We start from the raw sequence: 13,483 nt of genomic DNA, 5'->3' as shown, positions 1-13,483 counted from the left end.
TGCCTCAATAGTAGCCTCTCTGGGTATGATGATAATGATTAAAAAAAACCCCATAAGAGCAGGCATTTCCAACTGGCTGCTTCCTGATATCAGGCCTGTGACTGAGAGACAATGCTGCCGAAACAGATGGAGAGTGACATTATGGGCGAACAACAGTTGTATGTTCTATTTATAAATGAGGGGGCATTTTGTGCAGAGTGTAATGTTCGTCACTGCCAGCCTCCTCAGAACTGATAAGAGCGGGTATGGGTGGGGGCGGGCAAGGAATTCCTGTTTGACAAGGACAGACATGGTCCTAGGCAGTGAGACACTGGGGACAGGATGAGAAGTCATCACCAGCCACCAGACAAATGCTGGTAATTTTTTGAGACTGGTATGGTTGTCTAATCTACCAGTCATTTTAGCAAGTAACAAGCCATTATTTAGATGTCCTATTCTATTTAAAAATCAAGTTGGTTTATAAAGCAAAAAAGTGTCTGGTGAATTTGGGGATTTACTAGCAACTGTATGCAGCAGACAAGTTATTTTCCTGCCCTGACGGGGGGCTACTTCTTGCTTCAGGCAAATGAAATAGCAATTCAAGCTGTTCATCCACTCTTATTGGTGTGCAAATACAAGCTAGACAAGTTTGACCAAGGCTAAATGCTGGAGACCGTTTTGAATGAAATGAGCCAGCTGTCATTCTCTAATCCAAAACTGCTTGCATATCAGCTATCAAATGAGTAGGAATCTATTTCACCTGAGGATAGTATCTTCAGGGTGAACGCCCCAGTCTGCTGGTCAAAATGTCTCATTGTTCAGTGGGAGCGCCAGCGAAGGTCTAGGGTCACATGACTGTACAGTTCAGGCAGACACACAGTTAAAAGGGCAGGGTTCATGTCATCACACACACACACACATACACACACACTTCTCCCGCATTAGAAGAGAAAAATGCAGCCTCATGTGTAGCACAAACAGGCACAAACGCATACGTGGAATCGTGGATGAACATACAGTAGGCTATCAAAGCCCTTGTCCAGTCTCTACGTTGAGAGCTTTGCCTATCAGTTTGTAACTTAGTCCACAGCCACAACACATAACATCTCATGGGTCACTGAGCCACTAAAGACCTGCTGCCAAGTGGGCCTTGGGTCTGTTGACATGAGACTGTGCTGCACGTAGGCCAAACAGCTTGGCTGCTTGCAGGACAAACAGCCATTAACGTGAAGGAATCTAATATCTTCTACATTACTAGTAGGCTACAAGTTATTTGTACACAAAGCTGTATTAAAAGGAATTAGTATGAATTCACCTTTATAGCCCTAGAGTCTACAACTGTAGTATCTCAGTCTAGTACTTATCCTTACTGCAGTATAGCCTACTATCACTCACCACTGTTGCTGTGAAACAACTAACTTGCATCATAACCTAACAAACATGAGCCGTTTCAGAGTGCTTGCATTGACTGGCAGGCTAACGCGCACCGATAAGTCTACGACAACAGATGACCTAGCTCATGCCTTGTAGTATAATCCAATGATGGTGTAAAGACATGCTTAGCTCATGTGTGCCTGCACAGCACCTAGACTGAACTGCCCAGCCCCGGAGGCAGGGAGGAGGAGGAAAAGAAGAGGGAGGAGAGGAAGCAAGGCAGTATGTCGAGAAGCTCAGGAATCTCAGGATATGATGTAGTATTTGCCCAGGCACGGAGGGAAAGAACAAGCGCCCCTAAAGTCTCAACAGAAAGAGAGAGAGAAGAGAGCGAGAGAGAGCGCAAAAAAAGAGATGTAGGAATGACAGTTCTACCTAATGTAACCCAGAGCAAAATTACATTGCCTTATTTTGCAATTGCACTTTGTCATTTAGAGTAAATCTACAACATTATGCCCACTCTAGGGTATGATGCTACAAAGGTAGTTACACAACTGCTGCTGGCCTACATCCTTTGTGCGATTTGTAGCCTTACACATTTTATCCTAGCTGATAGCCACTGAGTCTCTACTGAACTAGGAATCCTGAATAAAGAGACTGGCAAACAAGAAACAGAAATGTGATACCCCAGACGGCTACTACGGTTCCAGTCAGTCTATTCCCTCCTTTCCCCTAGATGTATATTCCTTTTGAGTGGCAGCTGTCTAGAGTATGTAAACTCTTGTTCAAAAGCTTTTTGCATGAAAGCCATTACACCGATAATATATGTTTTTACCAACACTCAAAATATCATCTAGCAAATTCTCCACTGTGTGCTCTCCAGTGACTCACGCTGTGCATGGACAACCAGGTGCAGAAGCCCTAGGCCTCGGGTCCTGGTCTCAGGTCCGCTTCACTGTTTTGCTCCTGACGGACGAGACTAGGAAGGGGCTTGGAGAACCTGATACTAGATCAGCAGATAAAGGGTCTGCTGAGCATGGATCTATTGTGGCATAGCGCTCACTCCTAATGAAGCATGAAGAGCCTTGGGGGCGGGAATTCAGATACATTTCATTTCCTGGACTTTGTCTCAGCCACTGTACACACACACACACACACACACACACACACACACACACGAGCATTTTAGCAAATTCTGGAAAAGGAGACTGAGTCACGCTGTATACGATTCCCAATTTCTTGTCATCCTGTCAAAAGGTGTGCACATTAAGCCAGTAGATAAGAGGGATCACAACATGACCAAGTTGGAAATGGAATCTACTCTACATAGGTTCAAAAGGAGCAACATATGCTTCTACTCATAGGCTTCATTATTTGCAATAATAAAAGACAGTAATATTATCAAATTATTCAAATTGGATCACTAATATTTTATGTATATATATATATATATATATATATATATATATATATATATATATATATATATATCCCATATTTTACTTGTCAGTCACAGACAAGTAAAATGCTAGCAGACAAACAAGTTGGTTTGTCTGCTAGCATTTTACTTGTCTGTGACTGATTTTTCCCTGCAGCATTTCAACTAACAAGGCATTGATATTTATAGAATAGCCTTGAGATAATATTATTGCCACAGTAGCCTACACACAAACTGTGATCAGTACCACTCATCAATTTGACACCCATTATTTTTCTCAACTCTCAATGACTACTTCCAGTCTCCATTTACAAGCTGTGTAGCTGTCTATCTCACACTATATAGGTTAAGTCCTGTGGATTAGTTTGATAAAAAATTTTGACATTTAGACAATTAGACTGGAGCTGGATTGAACGGTGGCAGATGGAGTCTTCAGCACGCTCATACTTAAAAATCACTGGAGTTGAAACTATAAGAGAGCCATTGGTCTTCTATTCTGTAGCTACTTTACTTTTATCAACCTCCCTCCTTGTCTCCACTCATGAACCACTGAAGGAAAACCAACTGTGAACAAGTGAAGTATTTTGAATGTTCCACTTCATTTTCAGATTTTCCTTGGTGGTTTTACGTTTTAGGAGATATGGGGAATATTTGGAATTTTTAAATAAATAAAAAAAATCGTACCCATTACATAAAACAAAATCAAACTCTCACCTGAAACCATGGTAGGCTTGTCAAACTCAAACTTTCACCAGGTAGCTTAGGCCTACCTGTTCAACCACGAAAACGAGTGGAATCGGCACGACCCAGATGCAGAGAATCACAGCAACAGCTCAAAGGATAATAACTGCTTTAAAAAGCATCATCTTTGACAAGATTCTTTTAAGTAGGGTTAGGGTTAGTAGTAGCATGGATTAATAAATGTATGACAAGACTTAATGTCTTTTGCCTTTTTTGGCTTAACAGTGTGTGGTTTTCCTCCTTTCTCTCTTCAGTCCCTGCTTATTGGAACCTATAGACCTGATGCCAATTGAATTGAAGGATTTAACGCAAGCGCAACAGTTTCGTCTATTGTTTGGATATAATTGTATTGAAATATGGGTGCACCGAAAGCTAAAGAAAAATGTGTAGCCTTTAATTTTCCGGGATAATATGAACAGTAGGGCACCATTTATGGACTTTTACAGCTCTCCCAACAGATACTGCTTCACCTTGTCAGATCATGTGATATGAATGAAAAGGGTAGGTAGGTATTCAGTGCAATTAAAAAAAACATGTGAAAGAAACAACAACATAACTTAAACCTGATCCAATTACAACCAACAGACAAAATACTTATGGAATTGAGTAAACCAGTACTATGAATTTTTAATGAAATAGGTCTGACGTTTTTGCAGCCTAAATGGTTGATTGTATTCTTCTAACCCACCAGACTGTAAAAAATGTACTGATCTAGATATCAGGGAGTCATATCTTAGCCTAGGCCTAAATAAAACAGAGCATTACCGTGCATCATGTGATTGACTTCCCAGACACAGACTCTGTCTCTCCCTCTTTATCCATCGCACAATCAGTTGGACCTTTGGAACTTAAATAAACTACAAGATAACTACTCTGGGACCATACTTAAATAATCCAGACTCTACTTCCATTTTTTCCATAAGGTCCCTGCAGTGTTGGCTAACTGGGAAGGATGTTGCTCCTGTGCAGTCTGGCAAAAGATATTAAATTTTTTTATTTACTATCTGAGTCATCACATGATCATTTGAAGATCTTAATTGATTTAACATGGATGTCTTGTATAAGGTAACACAAACTAACAAGATTCTGGTTTTGAGCCGATACAGAATCACACAATTCGGAAAGGCAACAGAGATCGAGACAAGTTGTCAGGGGAATAGATGCAAAAAAAAAAGCCTAATGTAAATGATATGAAATGGGTAAAATAATAATTTACACTTAAGTCTGATTGAATGTGATAGTCTGAATGGTGGAAACAACAGTGTCCTCTATCTGAGAGGCAGTCTGACAAATTTACAGGGATGTTAGCCAAACAATATTCAGCTGAACATGAGGCAGTATTGTGCATGCATATTAACCTTGTTGTTTTTGTGTGCTTCTTGCTTCGTCACCCCTCCCCCACTTGAACATCCAGCATCAGTGACCCCTTGCCTTGGAGTGGCCTACATTTGTAGTTTTGTAGACCGGGAAACAACAGGACAGTACTAGCCTTACCCTTAAAACCACACAGGTTACACATAGATGAGACTTTTAGATTATATGCAAAACAAAAGAGTGCAAACAAAAACATTACTGACAAAAAGCAGGCTATGGTCTAGAGATTGCACCATGGCTATCCTAAAGACAACTTTTTGACCTCTCAGTTTTGAGGTGTTGCAAAAACAGTGACAAGCCACAGATACTTCATATGATGCATTTAGTTTTTGTTGTCCTAAATTTTTTAGAACTTTCAAATTGTTTAAAGAAAAGTGATTTTGTTAAAAAACAATAGGTTTTGATTCATGGACCAAAGATTACCCGGAGCTCTAAAACAGCAAGTAATTGCTGCCTCTGTTCATGCCGCGATTCCGATTTTTTTTTCAATTAATTGTTCACCTCTAATGCATTTCACTTTGATAATCCAGAAACACAGACAGTGCACAATACACGGCCAAGACCAAGCTGTTATAACCTATTGGATGAATGTTAAAGATAGGTACCCTATATCAATATAGCAAAGGCAGTGCCATATCCTGCATGAGCTTCCTTTAGGAGCGTTTACACTGAACAAACAGGACCCTACTGTACTAAAATGGCACACCTCAAGGAGTGGCGGGATCTACTCACAGTACAGCATACAGCACAGGCCTGGGCCTATATATAGAAGGAGAAACTACAGGAAATCTGTTGCCTGTTTTTTTTCTCTCTCTTCATACATAGGCTGACTTTGAGCTGTTAAAAAAAACACACCAAGCTATTATGTGATTAAACTACATCAAGCAAGAAATGAACATCTGTTTGAGAAAGGGGCGGGGGCAAAGGTGCTGCCTGAGGACAAAACAGATCGTAGTGAGATCTTGGCAGGCAGGGATGAGCCTGAGGGGCTTTGAGGAGAGACGTGACACAAAAGAACATTCCACTGCAAGACTGGCACATCAACACACCTCTCATGTATCAGAGTCTACCAACATCCACCAATCACAGGTTCTCATTGAATACACATGGAGTACAGAACACAGGACACATTTTAACTATCCAATTCTGAATGGAGAGACTGACTCCTTCATTTGGAGCTGGGGAACAATATTTGAACAGTTAGTAGGCCTCTGAGAATAAAACATAGCATGACCGTGTTGAATTGACATGTTCATGTTCAGGCACAATATACAAACAAGGACAATACATGGAAACTCATTCACACACAGAGATGCAGACACACACACACAACACACACAGTATTACCATGTCTCCAGGGGTCCTTGGGCTCCACTGCTCCAGAGACAATATCCTCATCTGAGGGGAATGTCACCCTCTTGCCACCCGGTTTGTGTTTATCGTCCCCCTCCTCCAAGGCGGGGGACAACAGGGCCTGGTCTGGGACAGAAGCTGCTGTGGTGCTCTTCTGGCTCGTATCTGAAGGACTCTCTGCCGTTTTGTCCGTTATGATATCCTGGGTCGTGGGCTCCGGCTTGGTACAGACAGAGTCTGATGTCTTATCTGACAAAGAAGGTCTGACGTTTGTCGGTTCGGCTTCCAACACCCCACTCTCATCGAGACTCAGATCCACACCTATGTCCATGTCCCCGCCATCGTCCCCTTCTCCCATAACAAACTTCGCAGGTCCAGTGTCCGCATCTTCCTTAATATTCTCCACCCCAATATCCCCCTTGTTCTGTTCCTCATTAGAAACAATCAAGTCAGTGGGACTCGCCACTGTGGGAGTGTCCTGTACACTGCTCTTTTTATTTCCATTGACCTCGTCAATTTCCAGTGTCTCTTGTGCCTGGTGGTTATCCTCCTCAGCCCCCCGAAGGTTGTCAGTGAGCTGGGGCAGCAGGTACGTTTCAGAGGCCTCAGTGGTAACAATGCTTTGTTTACCTGTGTTGCCGTCCATCATCAGTTCAGTGATCCGGGGAATGACCCCATCCGTGTTGTTGGTAGTGTTGCGATCATCGTCCACATTACTCTTTGTCTTGACATTGCACAAATCTAGAGGTTGCTCCTCGATATTCATGTTTTCATTTCCAGTGCAACTGAGTCTTCAACTGTGCCAGACAGGCTGGATATTAGATAAACAGCAACTACAAATCAACTGACAAAGAGAAGACAGTCTCTGGCTTGCTAACTGCAACTTCTGTCTGACTACAACACACTTTCTTGTGCACCTGTCCTGACCCTTTATTGACAAGGATTACCACAACGTTATATACAAGTGTATTCAGAAACAATATACCAATATCATGATCGATTTGTTTGTTTTGGCAAAGCGTTCTAAAATATCGTGTTCACTTGATAAATTTCACAACTGACTTCGTTCCATCCTTTACAAACGCACGTAATTAAAGGACAATTTCGCACAAATGTCAGATTGAAAACATTACAAGATTCATTTGATACCTGGGATAATTGGATGTTGTTTCAGCAATTCTTTGTTTGCCAAACTATGTAACTTTGCTCAACTATCACCTAGCCAGGTAGCTACAGCTAGCTCTTTTAATGATAATTTTTGTCAACCGTGTGCAAACCTACCGCTGGAAATGGGAAGCGATGAAAGGCTCTCTGGTCATCAGCACATTGCCAGCAGCATTTAAGAGGACCAGGGCAGCCAGTTAAAATGAACAAGTCACTCAGGGTGCCTCCATTACGCTAGCAAAAGTGAGCTAGCCCAAGACTAAACCATTTCATTTGCATGAACTTGAACGAGCTAGCTAGCTTGCTAAAGTTGTTGCCCAACAATGACATCTAGGCCCATGTGTGGTTGCATGTCTGCTTCTTTATGTAAGCCCAGCTGCTTTCCCCCAACAAAGTCCATTCTCCTGTGTCAAGAAAAAGATTTTCCGATTGTCGCTCTCGTCTCACTCTCTGTCGTGCAGCAACTCGGCTCGCATCACAACCCTCGACCAGGGGCAAGGAGGAAAAAAACAGGCGTCATACTCCGAGCAATGAGCATGTTTCGGTGGCTAAACGTTAGCGCTAGGGTTTTGTGCCGAAGCTACAATTACCGGCCGATAACAGTACTTATTATTTGGAGATAGAGAAAATATATCCCGACGCTTAGGTCTCGCATATATCACACTGTCCGAGGAGAAGTAGATTTGATCTGTTTTTGTCTAGCGTTACCATTCGCTAGCTTGCTGGAAGTCCAACAACTGTTTGTTGTCCATACGTCTTACGTCAACACGTCGTTGCCTACAGGGGTATGTTCAGCAGACGCAGCGTTACAGAAGGTTTCAAAACATTTATCCATTTCCTGGAGCGGGAACCTCTCTTCCCTCTGTATGAGACAAATTAACAACCCCGTCTGATATATGTGCATTTTTTTTCTTTTTGTTTTACCAATGCTGCCTACCTGAAAAGCTGTTTAGTACTTTTGATATTTTCCCCTGAAATCTAACTTCCTAGCTTTGTTAAATTAGAAGTCTACTCCTGCAATTAAATATTTCTTTATGGTGTACATTCCCTTGCTGAATTGTAGCGTCGTTCCATCTTTGTCAGTAATATAACATAGATGCTGTGTTTGTTCCACTTGGTTCCAAAGGTAACGAGGAACACATTTGTCTGGGCATGCAGGTTATAAAACCTATTCTCCTTGGCAAACGAAACCTTTTGCTTTGCATGTAGACACACATGAAACAGACAATCTACACATAATTACAGAATAGAATATCACCTTTTCCATTCATGTTAATGAATTTGAGATCTAATAATGTGTGATGAACACATATTTTATATGTGCTGAAAAACATCAACAGCAGATGGCAGCACACTCCTTAGACTGATCCCTTAGCCTGTGGCTACCCATGACCTTTTTTTTTTTTTTTTTTTTTAAATTATTTTTAGCAAATGACACATTCTTAATGATGGAGCACTTACAAAACCGCACTTAGTGGTGTCATAATCCTTCACTTTATTATTAGATGCTTCATGGTGTCTGAGTGCCTGATCTGCTTACTAACTGCATGGGAGGCTGATGACTCATCCACTACCAGTGTGTAGAGCTCAGTATGAAGTGTTTCATTCCAACACACTTGGTCATATTCCCAAAAACACAACTAACTTGTATTTAAAAGTCTTAAGGCAATTCATGACTTTAATGGTAACTTGTAATGTGCTTTACTTTCATGCCATCATTTGTTTTGTAAGCACCGGTCTCATTTTTTCAAATGGTGGACATCTCATTTTGGACATTTCATTTAAATCTATACAGTGTATTTCAATGAAGAGCTTTAATTGTCATAAAGGCTTAATGTTTTTATATAAAAAATACTATTAAGTGACAACTGTCTGTTTTAGAATAAAGGTTATACACACTTAAAATATGCTAGGTTTCTGAATAGTTGCCTGTAAACAATAGCAAACAACCTACAGATTTTCTGAAAGGACTGTAGTTCACTAGTTTAATATATTTTCTACAGCCTATTTGGCTCATCTTTATCAAGGGTAATACTGAGTCTGGAAGGCATTATATAATAGCCTATATGTTTTTTCCTGGTATCAAATCTAAACCTTTATCTGTTTAGCCTGATTTTCATGCATCAGTACTGAATACCTGTTTCTAATGAGTGAATATTCACAAATTGTTAACCCAGCATGCAAAGCCCATGCTCACTGCAAAGCCCAATGAGTGTATTATCCCAATATAACACATTTAAAGTACTCACTGTCTGATATGTTATGCATTGCCACCCATGTTTTAAAGAGCCTGAAAGCAGTTAGCAGGTCATTTTAACTCATCGTGGAATACAGATTGCTGCATCAAACGAGGATATAATTCACCAGTGGAACACATACACTGAGCAGAACGGGAAACTATAAGACCTCCCAAATATTTTAACATAAAATTGGAAGCACACGCAGCTGCATGTTTTTTGAACTCGTTTTCTGAGCTTTTCTCAGTTTCCTTTGCTATCATGCGATGATGGGTTGCTCTGTCATTGCCAATCTCCTCGTTGCCAAATTTGAAGACAACCAACTACGTCCTTTGTACCTTTCCCCTTCCCCAACGACCAGCAGAAAAAGATGGAGGAGAGAAGGAGAGAAGAGAGAGTCAGAGTGAAAGAAAGGGAGGGGAGAGAGAGAGAGAGAGAGAGAGAGAGAGGGATTTTGAAAGTTCAGATTCACTTTAAAGTATGGCAAAGGGCCAGTCGCAGCACAGCGGGAAGACAAATTAAGCAGGGACCTTCCCAGCAGGTCGTCCTTGGACAGATTGGATGTGATTCTGTTCAACCTCTCAACATCCTCCCGACACGAGGAGGACGGGACGGGACAGGACTCACGGGCTGTCAAAGAGCGGCTCCCAATACATATCTCTACCGCCTGACTTTCAACTGAGGGTGTGTAAAGTAAAGCCAGTGCACACACTGTGTAGGCTCCTAACACAATTTATTTGCACTCAGCGGAGAATAGATCAGTGTATGAGGCTGTATAGGCTACTGTAGTTTTTCATCATGTGAGTTGTCATCATTGAGACAAGCCATTTGTTCTGTGCAGTCCTCCTGAGAGTCTTCGTCTGAATAACGGCGGAAGGCCCTCTGTATTTATTAGCAACAGTAGCTACTAACACTGAAGCCTGCAGTCTGCTGACGAGCGAGGAGAGGGAGATGAAAGGGAGACCAGAGGAAAGAGTGAAATGATCCAAACATACTATAAAACTCTGGCAGAACCAGAAAGCCAAATCCCATAATAAGAATTACTTTGTGTCTGCTACGTTATTATAGCTTTAGCAGCAACATAATTTATTCTGTATCGCTCCCTGTATGCCATTTCTCACAATCAGCAAAGTGTGCGAGTTTACAGGTAGGTCAGGCGTGTGTATTCAAGCCTCTCTCTCTCTGTATGTGTGTGTGTGTGTGTGTGTGTGTGTGTACATGTGTGTGTGTGTGCATGTGTGTGTGTGTGCATGCGACAGACAGGTGGACAGGTGTGCACTGTAGGGAGCAGGGGGCAAACAGCATCCCAGTGAAGGAAGCCTAGCGCTCTCCTCAGCTGACTCACGGAGGCCTCTCTCTCTCTCTCTCTCTCTCTCTCTCTCTCCCTCTCACTCTCCCTGACCGGTGATAAATCCAGAGACGTGGCTTCGAGGAGGATTGTGCTGCTACTTTGACTCCTACCTTTTCCCTTTCCTCTGCTTTATGGAGATGTCAGCCCAAGACAAGGGGAGATTGTACCAGATCCCAGGAAAAGAATCAATCTTATAAATAAACCAAATCCAAGAGTCAATCTCTGTTTCATATATACACACACACACACACACACACACACACATACACACACACAGACACACACACTCACGTAGACACACAGTCCACATATGCATGGAAAGAATAGTGTTGCAGTTTGAATTAGTGCCAATTTTCAAAGGGTAATAACCCCACTGAAAATAACCAAACCTCTAGAACTTTCTCATTTTCAAATGTCCACTTTTCTCAACGGATAATAGCCTATTCATCAACCTCTTTCCCCTCATTCATAAATTCCCAGACGACAGCAATATTAGCCTCGTAGGGTACCTTGACAGCAGAACAGGTACTGAGTACATCTGGCCCACTTGTAATTAGAAGTTAATGAAGAGACGATTACTGTGAGGTTTCCACAGTTGGAGAGTGAGTCAGGAGCCATTCTCGGAGTGGATCCACTTTAATTATGAAACCTTCTGGCCACCCAGAGTGGAGTCTGTGTGTCCCAAAGGTCCCTAGGGACTTAGAGTCTGTCGCCTTCTACAACACGCCAGCGCTTCTGTCGCAGGGTGAGGTCGTCCTCACTCCCATTAAATAAAGGATAAACAACTTTGAGTGGCTAAGCCTCAAAGTTACTTCCTTACTTCCTAACACCTATGTTATTATATTGATGAAATGCATTAGTGCATTCATCATACTTTTCAGTTTCGTTCATATGAAAATGAATGTTCTGAAGCAGATAAAAATAGCAATAACAGGATGAGAGAAGCAGACAGCGAAGAAGGTCATTGGAGAGACAGTCACAGCTGATGCTAACCACTGGTTCCCTTTTTATATTTGGCCTTTAAGTACACAGATCACATACTGTAAATCGTTGAGAATAAACTCAGGTCAAATCAGAATCACAAAATGCATGTACTCACTGGCTGACGTAAACAAGCACACAAGCACACAAACCCACAGACACACACACAGACACAGACACAGACACAGACACACACACACACACACACACACACACACACACACACACACACACACACACACACTTACGCGTTAATGAGCGAGCAGGCCCAGGTGTACTCTCCCAGTTCCTAGGCCTTGATGTGAAGGCCAACTCTGAACTCCTTTAACAGAGTTCCAGATCCACCAACGCAGCACTGGGACGTTGGACAAAGCTGGAGAATCCCTATAACACTTGTGCCATTAGGGAAAATGATACACAGAGGTGAATTCAGTTAGACTGCTGTGGCGTTTTGTCGCTCTCCGAATGCTTTGTGTATTCTGTTGAGGTATTTTGTGTGTTGTTATTTTGTTTATGACGGTAAGTGGTCTGATTCTGGGGATGTCCCCGTCTTCTGTTCCTCTCAGGATGCATAACTCAATTACAGATTCTGATGCTTATTTTTACCTCAGCATAGTTTTTTAGATTATTAAATTCCTTTTCATTTTGCAAATCAGATGGGACAGTATCCTCTCCTTGTTTTATGAGGATGCAGAGAGAGGGTTGCAGTCATAGAGGAATCACATTGCACAATTGAATTGCCATACATATGGTGGAATTTGTACAGTAGGCTACATGCATGATCGGAGAGTTAGTCACTGTGTGGACTGCACCGTAGGATCTTGCTATAAAATATGTTAGCTATGAGTGTTAACTTACTCAAGCTGCCACAAGAAATGAATGGCTCACCCCAGTCCCCCTGTTTAACTTTGTTCATTCTGAAATTTGGCTGTGACAATGGCGAGTCTATCCACAGACTCTTGTACACCTGATCCAGTCAAGAGCTACACACTGTCATGCTATCCCTGTTCAGGTAGATCTGTTTCTACTGCTCAACCAATCAGCATTAAGCCCTTAATTGGATCAGGTGTGCAAGAGTAGAGCTGGTACAAAAACTTGCAGGACAGGGGGTACTTGACGATTGGATTAGGAAACACTAGGTTAGAGAATGTCCTCTTTTAGGGATAGAAGAAAAAGTCTTTATTCTGGTAGCCTTTCGAGGCTTGCTGGTGCATGGACTTGTCTGCATTCGGTCCGCAGGCTTCTCTCCCAGCGTCTACTGAAACACAGATATAAAGGAAGAGGTTACTTAGGTGCAGGAGAGGGAGGAGGAGGAGAAGGGTTGCAGTGGGCAGGAGGAGATTGTGTTGTATAAGACTGGTTGGGTAGACACTGCTAAAATCAAGATTTCCTCCATGACAAGTAGCTAATGCTAGCTTAATGTTCGAAAACTACAGTGAGGTCAGCCACACCCACTTCTTTGCTATTGGTTGAGACTATGATTTAACCGGT

At 42.1% G+C, this 13,483-nt stretch overlaps 1 protein-coding gene across 1 annotated transcript in view; it reads right to left on the bottom strand.

Moving 5' to 3' along the window:
• The window catches only part of ppp1r37 (protein phosphatase 1, regulatory subunit 37), a 41,974-nt gene extending 33,863 nt beyond the window's left edge, over positions 1 to 8,111 (bottom strand). Inside the window, exon 1 of the mRNA XM_071927932.2 lies at positions 6,254 to 8,111. Within this exon, the coding sequence (XP_071784033.2) occupies positions 6,254 to 7,025 (772 nt within the window). The 5' untranslated portion in view covers positions 7,026 to 8,111. The remainder of the gene's footprint in view (positions 1 to 6,253) is intronic.
• Between the last annotated feature and the right edge of the window lie 5,372 nt (positions 8,112 to 13,483).

The sequence above is a fragment of the Centroberyx gerrardi genome, chromosome 6 (genome assembly GCF_048128805.1).
Source record: "Centroberyx gerrardi isolate f3 chromosome 6, fCenGer3.hap1.cur.20231027, whole genome shotgun sequence".
NCBI classification, from domain to species: Eukaryota; Metazoa; Chordata; class Actinopteri; order Beryciformes; family Berycidae; genus Centroberyx; species Centroberyx gerrardi.
This window is presented reverse-complemented; position numbering and strand designations above follow the sequence as displayed.